This window comes from Capsella rubella, unplaced genomic scaffold (genome assembly GCF_000375325.1).
Source record: "Capsella rubella cultivar Monte Gargano unplaced genomic scaffold, Caprub1_0 scaffold_4, whole genome shotgun sequence".
NCBI lineage: Eukaryota > Viridiplantae > Streptophyta > Magnoliopsida > Brassicales > Brassicaceae > Capsella > Capsella rubella.
This window is the reverse complement of record NW_006238920.1, coordinates 9,359,981-9,377,145: the sequence shown is the minus strand read 5'-3', so window position 1 is coordinate 9,377,145 and position 17,165 is coordinate 9,359,981. Positions and strand designations below refer to the sequence as shown.

Here is a 17,165-nt window from a genome sequence, read left to right as displayed (position 1 = left end):
GAGAGAGAGAGAGGGTTAATAGAAAAAAGAACTGACGAGGAATGTGAAGCCGGTGACGGAGGCAAAAGAGGTGGCAATGGAGGCCGCGGAAAGAGGAAGAGAGCCAAGATGTCCGACGAACATGACTGAGATTATTTGTGGACAAAACTGAAGAAGACTCACTGCAATTAGTGGTCCAGACAAGAGTAGCTGCTTCTTCACTTCCTCCTTTACTATTCCCCTTCTTTTCTCTTTCTCTCCGATCAGAGAACGCGACAACGTATCCTCTCTCCTCCCTCTTCATTGCTTTGCTTTAGAGAGAGAATGTAGGATCGAGAGAGAGAGAGAGAGAGAGAGAGAGAGATGGAGGGAGTAAACAAAGTTAAAAGTCTCTCTTATCCCTGTCTTTTGGGGCTTCGTGTTTTGTTCGGTTTCTCTACTGTGTGATATGTATAAAGGATTAGTGTTTTTATTGTTTTATAAGGTTATGGAGACAATTACATGTGACCTATGTGTGTGTTTACGTGTCTCTATTACAGTGGAAACTTCCATATAAGTTTATAGGGAGATGAACCCAAATCTCACAATTGGTGCCTTGGTGGCATGTTACGGCCAGATCCAGATGGTAAGTTTAATTGTTCCTTTTATATATATATCTAGTTGGTAGAGTATTAGGCGGTGTTAGAAATAGACGATGTATATATATGATGTATCATTTACAAGAAAAACATCAGATACGTGACAGTAAAATCCATTTATAATCTGTTGTGTTTGCGATATAACGATGATTTTGATATCCGTTCTTGATATTCTAAAAAAAGGTATTGAAATTAAATGATCAATCCTACGTTGGTGATTTAGTTATTGAAAGCTACAAAGTCGCTTTGAGAACTGAATTTAAATATATATAAGGATTGGGTATTTCTCATCAGTGAATGTTATGCTTTGGACATCTTCCGAACGTGGGTTAGACTACAAGAATGCCTTGAAATAAATTGGACACCAACCAAAAAAAGAACAAAAGAGCTGAGAGCTGAGAGAGTGAGCGGTCTGTGTGGGATTGAAAATGAGGGGCCTGTGTTTACTGTTTATCGTCAAAGATGGTTTGATGATGTGACTGTGGGATATCATCAGTGACAGCTTATGTACTTTTTTTGAACCCAAAAAAATAGAATATGTGTAAATCTGACGTTATTCATTCCGATTTTATCTGCCAGAACGCTATGTTCTTGCTGTGTTAGTTTCAGCAGTGACGAAGAAAAAGATCCTCTAGTAGAAGTAAATCCTTGTTTAGGTAATTTGGTGTTTTTAGAGATGTTACAAAACTCTACGGATGCTAGATTGCTAGTAGACGCTGCCTCAACCATGCGGGTACCATTAGAGTCAAGAGACATCAGTTTATCGAAAGCATGACTCATGCTAATCAGTTGTCGTCTTCTGCAAGAGATAAGTACAAGACGTACCCTGTATACTGGATAATCATCAGAGTTGGGGTAGTCAACGTACAAGCTTACAAGGATAGTTTTACTCTTCTGAACTTCTCTGGTTGAGATGTTTTAAATGTAAAGAACAATCCGGAACTGACGTTGATAAATTTCTCTTCCAACTATATATCAGTTCTGATAACTATAATTCATTTTCAGTATCTGATTACAATAGCATGGACAAAGGTCTTTCAAGTTTCAGCAGTCAAAAATGTGTGTGTTTTAAATAAGCTTTTGTTCCTCTGATATCTTAAAACATGGGTAAACATGAGCCTATTCCACTTGTTTACTTGTTTTTCTTCTTCCCAGCAGATTTCTTTTGACCACTCCTCTTGAACTTTTTGAACTTGGTAGTGGCAAGTGCTTCTGCAGCGCTCTTCCCTTCCATCGTCTTTGCCATCTTCACCACACTTGACATACCTCTGACTGCAACTGCCCGCTGCTCTGGTCTACGGCTCATCATCTTGCGATCAAGTGGCCAGTACGCATACGGTTCAACCTTATCTTTCCTCTTAAGATCACCACTTGCCTTTTTGCTTGCATACTCTTTTCCTGTGTAAGCATATCCAGACTCTGATGATGTCTTCATTCGCTTTTGGTTCTTCCTGGATGAGTTTACAGAGAAACGGCTCCCTTTGCTACTTTTAGCATCCGAATCTGCATCAGATATTTCCTTCCTTTTAGCCCTCTCTCCTTCACAAATGATTAGCCGCCCTTCCCCATCAAACTCTGCTTCTTCATCCGAGTCAGCTTTCCGTTTGCGAAGTTCACTTGATCGAAGTGCTAATCTTGTTTTGTGCCGATCCATTAAGTCAAGTGGTTCATCATCTGACTCATCCACTTCAAGATGACTCTGGTTCCGGCTTTTCTTGGATCTGTAATGGCATAACAAACATTTTGGTTAAGTTGATCCAAAAGCATAGCAAAACAAGATTATTGCCAAAATGTGTATCAAACAACCAACCTCAAACCGGATGCCTTAGACTTTAATAAAGAGGAAGCCTTGCTACGACCATGAGACTCCGCTTCCATGTCGTCTGCATCGCTGTCCTCGTATTCATCCTCAAAATCAGAAAATATCTTGGTATCATTCCACCGGCTAACCCTGGAAGACACAAATCAAAAATAATTAGTACTTGACCACTCAAACACTTCTATGAGACATCTGTCAACTGAGTTGGTATCGTACTTTGAAGAAGTGTCTTTTGAATGCTGCGATTTACTTATGTCAGAGCCAGCTGCATATTTTTTCTCGCTACGTTCCTTGATCTGAGATGAAACAAGAGAAAAAGTATTGAGTGTACTACATAACAGAGGTCCTGCATTCTAGACAACTTTGAACATTATTAGCTAACCTTTCGGATGTTTGTCAGGAGTTTCATATGTTCCTCAGGCATCACAGACCTGACAGCTTCCTTGCCACATTTCTTAATGAGCATCTCCAACAGAAGCCTCACCTATATTATACCAACATGACTCTTCAAAAAGGGGCACAAATCCGAAGAAACAAATCCTATCTACACCCTGCCGATAAATAACAAAGTCTATGTACTAGCAAGAGTTCATCATGTATAAATGTGTGCGTCCAAGTTGTGTGAGAGAAGGCAAAGTTGCGGAAATGAGAAATTTAAAATTTAGTTACCAATCTTGAGCATACTGTGTAGAAAAAGGGTATTAGAAACACACCTTCGCTTTGAAAAGGTTTTTCGTTCCTTCTGGCCACTTTAATAAACCTTCAACCATGCTCTTTAAGTTTGCGTGTAGTCCTTCAACGGGTGATTTAGCCACCAACACCTTCAACAAACCCAAATTTGCCTGTTTCCAAATATAGATTGGTTGCATGTTTCAGAAAAAAGGAAAATGGCTAACATGCAACATAAAGTTGTGGCCTCTTGAAAGGGAAGATAGGTAACTAACTTTTGTAATTTCTTTATTTTTCCTCTGGAGAAGAAGAAATGTTGAAGGAAGCAAATTGTAAGCACTAGCTATGAGATCGGAGAACTCATAGGTCAAACGAGCTACACCCTTGACAGCAGCACTAATCATCTGAGGTTTTTCTCCAGCCAAGCAACCAACCACCTGTGACGGTAATAGCAGAGGTAAGAAATCAATCTTGATGCAAAAAGGAAAAGCTAAGATCCTGCAAGAACATGTTACAGTGATCAGATAAAACATACCATATTGAAGTACCCATGCAATTTCTCATTGTCTCCACCATTTTCTTCATCTGCATATGCATGACCAATCTGAACAAGCACGTCATAGGCTCTGCTTCTTGTTTTTTTATTTACCTGCACAAACAACAGCGACCTGAATAATGATTCTTATACGATCACAGTTTGATACAATCAGTTTCAATCAATGCTTTGTACCTCCTTTAAAGCAAGTATAACTTCCGGTAGAAAGGAAGAAACAATGTCTTTTCTCTCCTTTAAATCATCCTGTACAGGAAGAAAATCATCTGAATCTAAGAGAACTATTTACCCACACAATTGTAAAGCCTACATCATAATCATGATACATTTTGACATAATACACATAAATTATATAAGCTTTAGCATCTTACAGTCCTTGATGCATGAGCTAACAGGAAGTATAAACAATCAAGTTTATGGCGCTTGGCAGAGACATGGCATATATTGTGCATCAGCTCAAGCAACTCCTCGAGGTTCTTTGAAACAAATCCATCAGAACTCTGGCAACAGATGCAGTTGTAACCAAAGACATTAGTCAAGATTAGTTTGTAAAATGAGAGAGCTGACTTTATTGGTTTTTAAGGACCTTAAGAAACAACATCAGTGTATAGGGAACAGAACTTATTGTCAGTAATGTACTGTTTGATATAAAGCAACTAAGTACACATATATTATGGACAAACAAAATATTATCATGGCATCCAGGCGATGAAGATTTAGACACTTAAGCAAGGATAAAATCAGTCAACTATGCACGAAAGGAATCAATGTACATGCCCTAGTCGAAGAAATCTTAAGGCGAAGAAAGCAATACCTTCAAGATGATTGAAAGAACTTTGTAGGCTTTCTTTTGAATTAGGCCCTTGGGATCCTGCAGTTAAAATCCATATCAGCATACACCAATTATTCTTACAATTTAATAAAAAGCCTTCATGTAGGAGAATAAATCACAGATACACTACGAATAATAAATCGTTCAATACAATAGATCAATTTACAAACCTGCAAAGCAGGCTTCAGAGAACTAAATATGGTATCTACTTCCTGAGCATCCAAAATAGGTATAAGTGAAACTAACAGATCAAACATCCTTGCCCTGAAATGAAATACAGATTATAGGGTCAACTTTTGCACTAGCAACTAAGCAACTAGAAACACACATTGGAGTAACAGTACCTTAAGTTGGAAGAAGAATTTTTGTCTGTGGTGTTATCAATGTCCATCCCACTAACAGAACTTTTATCTTGTGCAATGGCAGTTTTGGTAGCCTCTAAAAGCTCTCGCAGGGTCTTGAAAAGTAGCTTCGAAACAGTCTTTTTCTCTGCAATGGAAGCCAAGTTGCCTATCGCAGACTGAAAGTAAGACACGAAAAGTTATTAAATACTGTGATAAGCTCTGACTTAAAGACTAATTAGTGGCTGACATCGATATTTCAAGAGAATACAGCACAAAGAAGAACAAGTTCTGGTGACATATAACTAAGTGATATAAAATTGTAACCAATCATATATTTATGCTGTAAGGAATTGTAACCCTGCCCTCAAAGGTTTTAATTACCTGAAGAGAACCGCCATCATCTTTGCTAGATTCATGAAATATCCTTGACAAAACATCCAATAATTTCGGTGCACACAACCGCAAAACCTTCAAATTAGCTGCCACATGCTGTGAATCATAGCGAGCAGTAGCTCGTTGCATAGCAGGACTAGCATCATTAGTAGACATTTCTTTCCCCTCAACAGCTCCCTTATTTTGTTCAATCAGAATATTCAAACTGGCGCATATAATTCCACGGGTCTCAACCTGTGTTTGAAGAACTCCACATAATATTCTCCCAAGATCGGCAAAACTCTCCACAGTATCCACGGGATAGTTACAGAATGAAGGTAACAAAGCCCATAATGAATATACTAGAGAATCCACACTCCTGGATGCTACAGGAAGACCTTGTAGCTTGAGCTGCCATCACATACAACTAGCAAATATTAAGAAATATACACACAAGAATATATCAAATAGCAGGAAACAATAAAAATTACCTGTTGAGCTTTTTGGCTCATTGTTTCGATCATTCTAAAAATAGTCTCTGTGAAGAAACTCAAGCGTCCTCCAACTGTGTACTGCTTCAAGATTGGGAAGAGCCAAACTTTTACCTCAGACAGATCACTAGCTTCAAGGTTTAAACGTACAATGCTTAAAAATGTTTCAGGTCCCATAGCACCAAGGGCTGATCCTACACACTCATGCAACTGAAGATAGACAACAAAGATAACATAAGTCTAAGAAATTACAGAACGTGGGTAACAAAAGCAAGGCCTAATACATTGACATGTTTGCCTCATCTTGAATCATAAAATCATTCATTTCTAACTAAAAATGGGAGCACCTCCACATAACAGTATATATATATATATATATATTTTGAGCATCAAATTGCTGTACCAACAGCATAAGATGCACCACCAAGCCAATAGAAAGCAGAAAAAATTTACGCAAGAACTGTAGCCAAAAGATTAAGCATTTTGAGACTTAGGTCAGTATGTATTGACATAATTGCATGTGCACACAGCATTTCGTTTTTTTGTACAAAACACCATATAAGTAACCTAATATCATTACTGACGTTCTATGGTAAAGAATATTATATTTCCGCAACGATGGATCATCATCGGATGAAATTAGGTCCAATGATGAAACCAAGATAAGAGAATACATTATCACAAGTATTTTTAATGTAATCTAGACTCCAGAAGATGATCGTTACAGTCCAGGATAAGTATAGTACAGTTACCTGCTTCCGAAAAGGAAAGCCTTCATCAGGTAAGTCTTGCATGTTTGATAAGTCCTCGAGGGTCTTCCTCATAAAATATGCAGAATCTTCACCTGAAAATTGTGTGAAAGGATTAGCAAGAACAACTAAGCAATAACTGGTCAAAATAACTCCATAAAGGCACAAGAGTCAGAATCTTAGAAAGGAAAAACCTTCAACAAGAAGAAACAAATGAAAAGTCGGAATAAAGATAATAATTACCTAATTTATCAAACATTGCTGAAACTATTTGAAAAGCCATATCCCAGACTGCATGATACTTGTAATCAAGCAAACTCTCAACCATTGCACACAGCTTTTCGATGACTGTTGGACTAGACTTCCTTACATTCAAGTTTGAATCCCGGATTCCGTTGACGCCTTCTCTGATCAAGCTTTCGTCAATGCATGAAAATATCAAACTCTTCAACGCATCAGTTGCCGCAAAGATTGCCTCCTCATGTTCAGATGAAAGAATATCTGTCAAAAGAAGCATAAAGAACATGTAAAGGGTACGATAACCCACACTGATAAGAAAAGCAGAGTGTTTGAGAAATTCTGAAACCAAAAAAAGCAGAAAGAAGCAGATACAACAGCATACCTTTCAGGCCAGTGAACACACTAGGAAGTTTAACCACACAAAGATCTCTGTTTAGGGAAAAAGTCCTAGTAATCCCAACTTTCAGCAAACGTGCTGTAGAGGTCATGGCGTCAGCAGATGTTTCATGTCCGGAGAACAGTCCAGCCGCTAGAGATAGCACCTCGACCAGCGCCTCAACTGGAATCTCGGAGGTTGGATTGAGACAAACAGCATTTAAAGAGTCTATCACTGGCCTCGTAATGTATGGATCACGCAGAATCATCAGCACCTTAAAGCCCTCAATCAGAGTAGCAATGTGCTTTTTCGACATCAAGGCCAAGCACTCTTTTAGAGTGGTCAGAACGTAAAGCACTTGCTTCGCTCCCCTGGCTCCTTCTGTAGAACCCACTTCCGATTTATGGGCGAGGTCTAAATATTTCTGGAACATTTCTGCAATTGCTCCACTGACTGATAGCCAGGCCCTTGTTCCATGGGATTTCAGCAGAACATCACGGAGACACGAGTTTGCTAGTTTTCTTACCTGGATTTAGAAGAAGAAAATCATCAAAAATTGACGCAGACCCAAATCACCAGTACCTGTAAAAAAATTATTTACCTTTCCATCTGAATGAATTACAAAATCTAGCAAAATGCTGTAGGAATCCGAGCCTTCGTTCCCCATAATGGACTCAACAGTTGTGAGAAGGTGAACCAAACACTTCAATCCCGGAATCAAGCACTCAGGCGAGGCTGAAAAATGACGCAGAACGCTGAGGACGAGACGCAAAGCCAACCCATCCCTGTTCAGTAGTCCAGCTGAGACTTTAGGGAAGACAAGGGAAAGGATAACAACATGTGGCTGGACGACATCCAAAGACGGTTTAGTATCAGGGGACATGAGGCTGTTAAGCGAGCTGCATGTGGCAGCAAAGTAAGCAACAGGTGTCCGAGAATGATTATCTTCAGCCAGCGTTTTTGATAATTCCTCGATGACAGCGCATAGATGTTCCTGGTCTGGTCGTTTCGACTGCAATAAGCGAGAACGCATGTAGTCCCCAAAATCTTCAGAAACAGGCAGGTCAGGTTCTGAGGGTGTGAGGGACATGCTGGTTACAATGTCAACACATAATGTATCCATAACTAGGTTCCGTTTCCTTGACTAATCTGAGGTGAATTTCCCAAAAAGGAACGGGAACAATTAGGTTAATCAAATCAATTATACTAAAAGACTTACACAAAACTCAACAACAGCAAAAAAAAACTTACTTTTCGTTAAAGACTGAAGAAGCTTGCTTAGGAGGAATTGTAGGAGTAATATGGAGCTTCTGAGGAATTGATGAGATAGGAAAAGAACACAAAGACAGAACTTTAGAGCAATACTATGCAATCTTCAGAATTATCATAGCAATTCAAAATTAATCACGGGACATATAATAATAATAATAACTAAATCTAGCTAAAATCCTATAAGACCAAAGCGAGACTGAGGCTTTTCCAGAGTGTAAATACAAATTCAAAAATTGAAGCTTAAGGGTTGAAGAAGAGTCTCAGAAACATAAAAGAAAACAACAAACGAAACAGGTAGAGAGAATTTAGATTGAATCCAATCAGAAGGAGAAGAGAATAATGGTTATAGGGATTCTAACCTGTAAACAGCAAAGGAGAAGAAGCCTCGTTGGCTTGAAGATCGATGAAGACTGAGAGAGACTGCTCAAGTTTGTGTTGGCGATAATGAGAGGAGAAGGAGAACCCTAAAAGAAAGAAAATCAAAGCAGGGTTTAAGGTTTGATCCCTAATTTTTTTAAGTTTTTTTTATCGACTTCCTCCGGTTTTGGTAAAGTGATTTTTTTGGTTAAATTTTTTAAAATTAAGCACCAAATGTTAGCCAGATTCCGGTTCAACCGGTCAATCCGACCAAACTTTCCATTGCATGTAAATATACTTTTGTTTTTCAAACGTGGCACAATTACAAATAGTTTTGTCGTGAGTCTTGGATCTATACCAATAAATTGTTTCAACCTTCAAATTATAGGTATGAACAATATACAATTTGCAAAGTTCACTTCGAGTTCCTCTTGGCTACAAGTCTTTTGTAAAACTTGCTTGTGCGGAAGAACAATATAGAAGCAACCAAAGAGCCGAAGAGAGCCACAGAAGCCATGATCAGAAACGATGTCCTGAAACATCGACTTCCAAAGCAAGAATTGTCATCCTTAGAAGCCACCTTGTCGTAGAAGTAACCTATCACTTTCACAGAGAGAAGATACGACCCGATAGGACCTGCAATCGAAATCGTGAAATAAATCGTTCCCATATGCCGGATCCCAAATATCTCTGATGTGATTGTCGGCATGAGCGACCATTGCGAACCGTAAGCCATACCGATCAAAACTGAACCAACATAGAGGCTCCCTTGTAAACCAGATGCCACTACGATGTGGCCTACAGCCATAACACCTAGAGTTATGGCCATGAAGATAGGTCTTGGCCAGCTGTATTTGTGTAAGAATGTGTCTGAGATATAACCGGCTCCAAACCGGCCTAGAAAGTTCCATATGCTCCAGAGAGAGACCAGGGAATTGAGTTGAACCGGGGAGTAGCGAAGAGACTCGCCTATCTGTCTCATGTTGTTTATAGTCGCGAATCCTGAACCCATCCCACATAGCATTGCCAAGAAGAGCAGCCAGAAGTTCACTGTCCTCATTGCTTCCAGTATATTTGAGTCTTCAACAACCACATGATCTCCATCTGCACAAATTTGTAAAACAGTCAGTGTTCTGTTCTCACTCTGTTTAGTGTGCTGACTTAGGCGGTGCGTAATCCAGATTTTGGTAAGCATATATACCGGGAAAAGCTTTTGAACTAGGAGAGCCGAGCAAGGCAGATGTGTCGGGAATAGGACAATCCAGAGAAGAAAGTGCTGGCCTTTCTTCGCGTAGGGCTCTCACCGCAACCAAGAGAGGAGAGGCAAGCAATAAAAGCACAAGGACGAAGGAGAAAATCTGCATGGACCGTGATAAACCGAGAACATTTTCAACCGTAATAATGACCATGAGATAAGCGGCGATGATCAAAGAGATCACAGAGAGACCATTCAAGTGTTTCTTCTCACTCGTGGTGACCGTTTCATAAACTCTTACAAAAGGCATAGTCAAGAAGATGACAAGCGTTGGTACTACAGCCAGGAGAAGAATGAAAGTAGCAGGATTACCTTCACCTCCGCAGACTGCGTGGTACAACTGAATCAGAATTGCTCCACTTAGACCTAGAAATCCCTGAAGTTCAAAGATGAACACATTTAGTAGAAAGTGAGTTAGTATTTTGGATATGTACATCAATCATAATTCATAAATCAAACTGCAAGTATACAACAAAAGACACAAGTGTGACAGAGTAAACACCATCTATGATGCAAACAAATCTGGTTCAAACTCCAAATCAAAGCTACAGAAGCTAAGCTCCAAACTAAAACTTGAATCTTTTTTGGCCATGTGAACAGTAAAGGTTTATATTTTATTTCAAAAATGAGAAGTCTTCTTGAGAAAAACTCCTAAGACACACAAGATCGATCAAATTGAATGCGTGATTGAGTTTCAACTTCACCCAATTTGATGATTCCGTAACAAAGCTTACCTGCATAATGCCAACAGCTGTCCCACCATACTGAGAAAAGTTCCGAGCAGCCGTGACAACATTAGCCGTATTGAAAAACGGCAACGAGTGACCAGCCAAGAACACGAACAAACACATCAGCGGCACAGGCGGCGGTGCAATCAACCCAACAACCGAAGCCCAGATAAAAAAGAATCCCACAAACCACTGAACCAGCCCAACCAAAACCACAACCCAAGGACCACCACGACCGTGTAGCTTAGAAGTCATGGACGTGTAAAGGAAACCGGAGATGATACCAAAGGTACCACCGATGTCTTTAAAGACAGAAACGAAATCAAGAGTAGACTGGTCATAAGATTGAGATGATTTGAGGATAGAAGAGTAGATAGCGAATGTGTATGTAGCTCCGCTAAAGCTTTGAATCCATATGCTCGCTGCTGCTGCTACCCATTTCGTGTTTATTCTCTCCATCATCGAAATTCAGAGCCTTTTTCCGAATTTCTGATACTAGCCAGCTGTATAACCAAATCTCACGTCTGAAGTCAAATGAAGAGAAGAAGTGTTCAATCGCCCTTTGGACATCGTGATCATCGAGACTGAGTTAAGATTTTTTTGACTTAGTCTTTTAAAATTAAGTGCTGCTCTTGCGAGATCTAAAAGGTAATTGGAGAGTTATCAAGCTTACGTTTAATCATATATCGAAACCAATTTAATTAACTGAGAATAACAGACTTTTCTAAAAACAAAATTTTCTATTTTTGTAAGCAATTAATATCTACGTTACATGGAAACTCTTTTCGAAGTGCGTTTCCCGTTTCCGAAACGTTTCAGAAACAGAAACTCTCTGAAACTCGGAAAATACCCATGGAAACACGATTCTTAAAAATTTCCATTTGGAAACTCGATGGAAACTCCCGTTTCCGTTTTGGAAACTCCCGTTTCCGTTTTAGATTTAAAAAATATAATATATAAAATATATATTGTGATTATAAAAAAATTGTATCTATCTCTAATAAAAAGGATGTATAATTTCAATAAATATAAATTATGGTCTAATCATATGTGGGATATTGGAGGTGATCAACTTGATTCACTAAATGAGTCTAATCTTGGGAAACTTGAGTCTGAAGATCTTTCTCTAGACGAACCTGATTTAGAGGCTGTTTTATTTGATAAAAATGATGACGGCGATGATGGTACAAACATTTGAATTTGAACGTTTTAGTATTATCTTTTAGAATTTTGTTTAACTATATAGTATTTATGTCTTCAAAAATTCTTTTTTTTTTAATATGGATTTTATATTTGGTATTTTAGTATATATATATATATAATTATATATACATACGTTTCCAAAACGTTTCCAATCCTTAATTTTCAAAAATTGTCGTTTCTCGTTTCCGAAACGTTTCGTTTCCGTGTATGCGTTTCCGTTTCCATGCAACTTAGATTAATATAACTTACAGACTTTTAATCATTTTGTATATAAATATTTTTTTCTTAATTTCATGCCTAAATATATAAATATGTGATAGATTGATCTCTTTTTACCAAATGGCTGTTAATATAATTATTTTTTTCTTCTGATAATCATATGTAGGTGAGATGACTGATATCAATAAATAAACCAAATGTTGGTCACATGATCATATCTTATTACTCAAAATCTTTCAATATTATTCACAACCCACGTTTTTTACAAACAATATATATTATCTTTTGATCTACGAAGGAAGAAAAAACCCACAAAATAAATAAATAATTAATGAAGCCACGATTCAGAATATAGAGATTACTTCAAGATCCTCTTGGCCACAAGCGTCGCATAAAACTTCCTTGTGCGGAGGAATAACACTAGAGCGACAAAAGATCCAAGGAAGGCCATGGCCGCCATTATCATAAACGAAGTCCCAAAACAATGATTCCCATAACAAGAATGGTCATCCTCAGAAGCTACCTTGTCGTACAAGTAGCCTATCACCTTCACTGAGAAAAAGTAGGAACCAACCGGACTAGCTATCGATATTGTATAGAATATAGTTCCCATATGGCGAATCCCAAATATTTCAGAGGTTATTGTCGGCATGAGTGACCATTGTGACCCGTACGCTAAACCTACCAACAAGGATCCGATATACAGGCTTCCTGCCAAACCGGTGGCCATGACACTGTGACCTATAGCCATAAGGGCTAGAGTTATGGCCATGAATACTGGTCTCGGCCAGCCATGACTGTTTAAATAAGCGTCTGAGAAGTAACCCGACCCAAGCCGGCCTAGAAAGCTCCATATGCTCCAGAGAGACACCAGAGCATTAAGTTGCACAGTAGAGTAGTGAAGTGACTCCCCCATCTGTCTGATGTTGTTTATCGTCGCGAGTCCTGAACCCATTCCACATATCATCGCCGCAAATAGAAGCCAGAAGTTTGTTGTGTATATTGCTTCGAGGACGTTCATATCATTGTTCATGACAACTTTAACATCTGTCGATTGATTGAAATTAATGTGTTAGAAATTTCACTTCGATAAGTGTATATTAAGAACAAAAAAAAAGAACTAACAATAAGGTTATGATTCACTTTATGACCAAAATATTATATATATATATATATATAATTCATCAATAAATAATAAAGATGGAAACTAAACTTTACCAGAAGAAGTGTTGAGCTTAGGAGAATCAAGCAATGTGGTTATCTCGGTAACCGGAAAATCCAAAGACAAGAATCTATCTTTCTCTTCACGTTGTGCTCTAACCGCCACTAAGAGAGGAGAGGCGAGCAAGAGAAGTAGAAGGGTGAAAGAGCATATCTGCATAGGCTTTGACATTCCAATACCATTTTCGACCAATATGACGACCATAAGATAGGTGACGATGATCAAGGAGATGGCGGTGAGACCGTTCAAGTGTTTCTTGTCGCCTGCGATGACTGTGTCGTATGTTCTAACGAAGGGCATCAACGTCAAGATGAGGAGTGATGGTACTACGGCCAAAAGGAGAATGTAATTCGCTGGATCGCCTTCACAGAAGATGTGGTACATTTGAACCAGAATTGCTCCACTAAGCCCAAGGTAACCCTGAATTTTAAATCAAAAACACACATGCAACAAATAATTATTTTACTGATTTTTCTTGATCACGGCCACAAACTTATCAAGAATTATGTACATAAATCTTACCTCTTAGCTATACCTTTCTCTAGCCAGTATTTAAAAAATAAATGTAAACGCTATAGCTAGGCGTTTATGTATTTTATATGGTCTTTTCTATATGATAAAAAGAGCAGAAAGTGTCTAATACAAAATAAATATCTTATTCAGTATTCACCAAGTCTAAATGATATGCCATACCTTCATAATCCCAACGGCCGTCCCACCATAGTCGGAGAAGTTACGGACGGCGGTGACCACAATAGCCGTATTAAAGAAAGGCTGACAATGACCGGCGAAGAACATGAACAAACACATCATAGACACGGGAGGCCGTTCGATCACTCCTGACGCAGCCATCCACATGAATCCGTACCCCACAAACCATTGCACTAGCCCCACGAATATAACCAACCATGGTCCACTAAAGAAGCGACCGTTGCCGCTTTTGCTGCTTGCAACCGCGGTGTAGAAGAGACCGGAGAGGATGCCTACGTTTGCTCCGATGTCTTTGTAAACGGAGACGGTGTCAAGGGTAGACTGATCATAAGATTGAGATGTTTTGAGAAGAGAGGAATAGATTCCAAAGGTGTAGCTTGCTCCTGTAAAGCTTTGTATCCATATACTCGCTGCCGCAGCCACCCATTTTGTCTTTGCAAACTCCATCTATCTCTCTTTATTTTTCTCGCCTTCTCTATCACTATCCGAATCGATCACAACGATGAGTTCCCATTGTGTCTTAAAATGAAAGTAAAGTCAACTTTAAATTTAAATGTGTTCGTTTGGTTCGACCAAATATAAACCAACTGATTGAAACAAACCGAGTTCTAATTGGAGTTCGCTCCTGCACTCCAACTACACTAAACCAAATAGAACCGATATCAGAAACACATAAACTATCATTGTTCATTGGTTTTGCTTTCCTAAACCAGTAAAGCTGAATCTTAACTCAAAACCAAATCTGACTTGTGAAACGAGGAAGTCCATTAATCAATTATATAATACAAGGAGAGATTAATATAATCAATTTATATACATGATTTAATAAAACGTGACCTTTTTTTTGTAAAATATGATTACACCTTGGTACATGACTAGTCGTTCCTCCGTCATATATATTAATGTGATTATAAAAACGTGATCTGTAGCTGACTAGCTGGTTTGTACAAGTCTTAGCGAATCGCTGACAGCTATAACGATCGGCAAATCTTTCAACAGCAACACACAATCAATTATATAACTTCACTTTTTTTTTTTGGTATATTTTATTAATAGATAATTGTTTGGTTACAACAGGTCATATGTTTATGAGAACATCCTCACATCCTGCACCACTTCTACACTAAGCCACATTTTTTTTTAAATAAACACTAAGCCACTTAGCATACTAGAAAGCCATATATAATACCAACAAAACTCAAATTCAACCAAAGGGAAATGTTCTTACCTCCGCAAAAACTTGCAGCAGGGGCGGTTCCCATTTGAACATGACCCCAAATTTTTTTGACTAAACTTTAGGGCCAATTTAAAAACAAATTTATACACAGATTCTATTTATTGAGCTGCCACTGTTGCATGCATATACGATTGTAATCTGTAACTGTTACTCTGTTAGTGACACTTTGCGCAGTAAGAAGAACTCAAATGAATATTCCAAAAAAAAAAAAAAAAAAAGTTTGTAATCTTTGAAAGACGTAAGCGAGAAAAAAAATAGCCTCTACTCTCTGCATATTAATATATGAACGAAAGTCATGTTGCTGGTCTGGTAATAGCACTTACTAGTTCTCAACAAGGAATAGTCCTATACTTATCATATTTGCAAGAGAGACCTATCGGATATAATCTAACTATCCAAGCATATACGTACGTTGCTTAAAACACAAGGTTCACGAATCTGAAAGAAAAAGAAAAATAACGTTGGCGGCCAATGCCATTTAAAATTCGTTGTAGTACTTATCTACATTTCCATGTGGGTATTTTACGTACGTGTTGGACTAAACAAAAACTGTAAGCAACGGATAAGCAGGATAAACCCGTTTTGTGGTTCGTTCCGTAGCCAGCACAACACCACGAATCTACCCAAATTTATATTTTAATCGATCGACACACAAAGTATATACGGATAGGATAACCTTAGAAAATAAAACAGAATACACGTATAACTCATATTCAGTGTTTTACAATTTTGGTATAGATTGCACTTCGTTTAAGGCTTTATAAGTTTTAAAATTCTTCTATTATTACAAAAGAGAAAAATGAAATGAGTTCAAAGTATTTGGAACTAATTGTTACTATTTATTTATGTTAATCAATGGGATAATCAAATTATATTACACCAGTAACGTTAAATACAATACCAAGCAAAAAAAACATAGTATAAAAATAAAAACAGTACGCGTGGGGCGAAAGCAACGGAGCCCTGATGCGTCTGTACACGCAGACGTTTAGATTCCTTTTCCAGTAAAACACACAAAAAGTGTTGTTTTTCCCAACTCCCCCACATTAGCTATATTATCTTACTTTGAAATTTAACCAACTTATCCATATTTTATGCATACAAGATTCCAACTTACCACATTTTTTAAATCATGAAAGACCTAACTAGATAGATTAAGTACTTTGTACTTGTTTTCTTTCAAAATTTCAAATTGGAATCGACTTGAAACTAGATTACATTTTTTCTTTCTTTGTTGCTGTCAACTAGCTAGATTACATCATTTTATAGTATAAAATAGTATCCAAAATAGAATTTAGCTTTTCGAAATTGGAACTGGTCTAAGATTATATGTAGTTTTGTGTGCCAATCTGCAGTTACTTGTCACATAGAAAACAAAAGTAGCATACATTATTGTCTTGACAAGTCTGGTTTTGGTCCAGTCCAATATATTCATGTTTTTTTGCAAAAATCGAAGCATCATGCTTTTGATCAGGTTCCTGTGGTTAGACTGAAAAAAAAAAATACTCCGCAATCATATCACACGCCACACGGTCGATTCATTCATATTTTCGCTGTATTCATTGAATTTACTTATACATAAACTTATTTAAATGCAAAACCTTTTGCAGAAAACTTACAAAGGAACATAATAGTATCATCTTTTTGTGTATACAATGCATGAGAAAAAGAAGAAAATAAAAGTCATGAGACACAAGTTACGAAATATGACAAATTCACGTGGTCGATATCGCAATTTTTAATAAAAGAATAGGAATTCCATTAGTCGATTATAAGAAAAAAGATAAATAGAGGCTGATTTATTATGTTGTTTAATTAAGGGTAATATACTTTCCTTAAACAGGAACCAAAAGTTCCAATTTGATTCACAATTACTATAAACTAGAAATAAATCTGATT

At 37.8% G+C, this 17,165-nt stretch overlaps 4 protein-coding genes across 5 annotated transcripts in view; all 4 read right to left on the bottom strand.

The window, feature by feature from the left end:
• LOC17889178 (protein DETOXIFICATION 15) overlaps positions 1-734 on the bottom strand; it is a 3,941-nt gene extending 3,207 nt beyond the window's left edge. Inside the window, exons 1-2 of the mRNA XM_006293285.2 lie at positions 718-734; positions 37-277 (exon numbers count right to left, since the gene is read on the bottom strand). Of these exons, the coding sequence (XP_006293347.2) occupies positions 37-277; positions 718-734 (258 nt within the window). The remainder of the gene's footprint in view (positions 1-36; positions 278-717) is intronic.
• Positions 735-1,542: 808 nt separating this feature from the next.
• Positions 1,543-8,806, bottom strand: LOC17887758 (RRP12-like protein). Its single transcript, XM_006293511.2, has 20 exons — positions 8,694-8,806; positions 8,314-8,372; positions 7,664-8,211; positions 7,069-7,588; positions 6,690-6,947; positions 6,450-6,541; positions 5,698-5,907; positions 5,216-5,617; positions 4,835-5,010; positions 4,661-4,754; positions 4,473-4,529; positions 4,030-4,158; positions 3,836-3,904; positions 3,641-3,754; positions 3,381-3,542; positions 3,150-3,278; positions 2,819-2,920; positions 2,653-2,732; positions 2,428-2,568; positions 1,543-2,338 (listed from the first exon to the last, which is right to left on the bottom strand). Exons 3-20 carry the CDS (start codon positions 8,183-8,185, stop codon positions 1,750-1,752), a joined length of 3,846 nt encoding a protein of 1,281 aa, XP_006293573.1. The 5' UTR covers positions 8,186-8,211; positions 8,314-8,372; positions 8,694-8,806; the 3' UTR covers positions 1,543-1,749.
• A 131-nt stretch (positions 8,807-8,937) lies between these two features.
• LOC17890326 (protein NUCLEAR FUSION DEFECTIVE 4) lies at positions 8,938-11,302 on the bottom strand. Its single transcript, XM_006293949.2, has 3 exons — positions 10,681-11,302; positions 9,893-10,322; positions 8,938-9,795 (listed from the first exon to the last, which is right to left on the bottom strand). Exons 1-3 carry the CDS (start codon positions 11,134-11,136, stop codon positions 9,107-9,109), a joined length of 1,575 nt encoding a protein of 524 aa, XP_006294011.1. The 5' UTR covers positions 11,137-11,302; the 3' UTR covers positions 8,938-9,106.
• Positions 11,303-12,354: 1,052 nt separating this feature from the next.
• LOC17890490 lies at positions 12,355-14,476 on the bottom strand. 2 transcript variants are annotated; one of them, XM_006295550.2, is made up of 3 exons: positions 14,012-14,476; positions 13,315-13,738; positions 12,355-13,143 (listed from the first exon to the last, which is right to left on the bottom strand). In XM_006295550.2, the coding sequence occupies exons 1-3, from the start codon at positions 14,474-14,476 to the stop codon at positions 12,455-12,457; spliced, it is 1,578 nt and encodes a 525-aa protein (XP_006295612.1). In that variant the 3' UTR covers positions 12,355-12,454. The 2 variants fall into 2 exon arrangements, with proteins under 2 accessions (XP_006295612.1, XP_023641046.1); XM_023785278.1 differs by having other exon boundaries at positions 12,355-13,157; positions 13,317-13,738.
• Positions 14,477-17,165: the final 2,689 nt, after the last annotated feature.

Excerpts from the sequence above, each read along its gene's own strand:
- LOC17887758 (XM_006293511.2), bottom strand. The coding sequence starts at position 8,185 with ATGGATACATTATGTGTTGACATTGTAACCAGCATGTCCCTCACACCC. Across the intron at positions 4,530-4,660 it reads CTCTGAAGCCTGCTTTGCAG|GATCCCAAGGGCCTAATTCA; the intron begins GTTTGTAAATTG and ends TTTTAACTGCAG. Across the intron at positions 2,569-2,652 it reads TCAAAAGACACTTCTTCAAA|GGTTAGCCGGTGGAATGATA; the intron begins GTACGATACCAA and ends TGTGTCTTCCAG.
- LOC17890326 (XM_006293949.2), bottom strand. The coding sequence starts at position 11,136 with ATGATGGAGAGAATAAACACGAAATGGGTAGCAGCAGCAGCGAGCATA. Across the intron at positions 10,323-10,680 it reads CAGCTGTTGGCATTATGCAG|GGATTTCTAGGTCTAAGTGG; the intron begins GTAAGCTTTGTT and ends TTTGAACTTCAG. Across the intron at positions 9,796-9,892 it reads TAGTTCAAAAGCTTTTCCCG|ATGGAGATCATGTGGTTGTT; the intron begins GTATATATGCTT and ends AAATTTGTGCAG.
- LOC17890490 (XM_023785278.1), bottom strand. The coding sequence starts at position 14,476 with ATGGAGTTTGCAAAGACAAAATGGGTGGCTGCGGCAGCGAGTATATGG. Across the intron at positions 13,739-14,011 it reads CGGCCGTTGGGATTATGAAG|GGTTACCTTGGGCTTAGTGG; the intron begins GTATGGCATATC and ends TTTAAAATTCAG. Across the intron at positions 13,158-13,316 it reads CCTAAGCTCAACACTTCTTC|CAATCAATCGACAGATGTTA; the intron begins TGGTAAAGTTTA and ends ACACATTAATTT.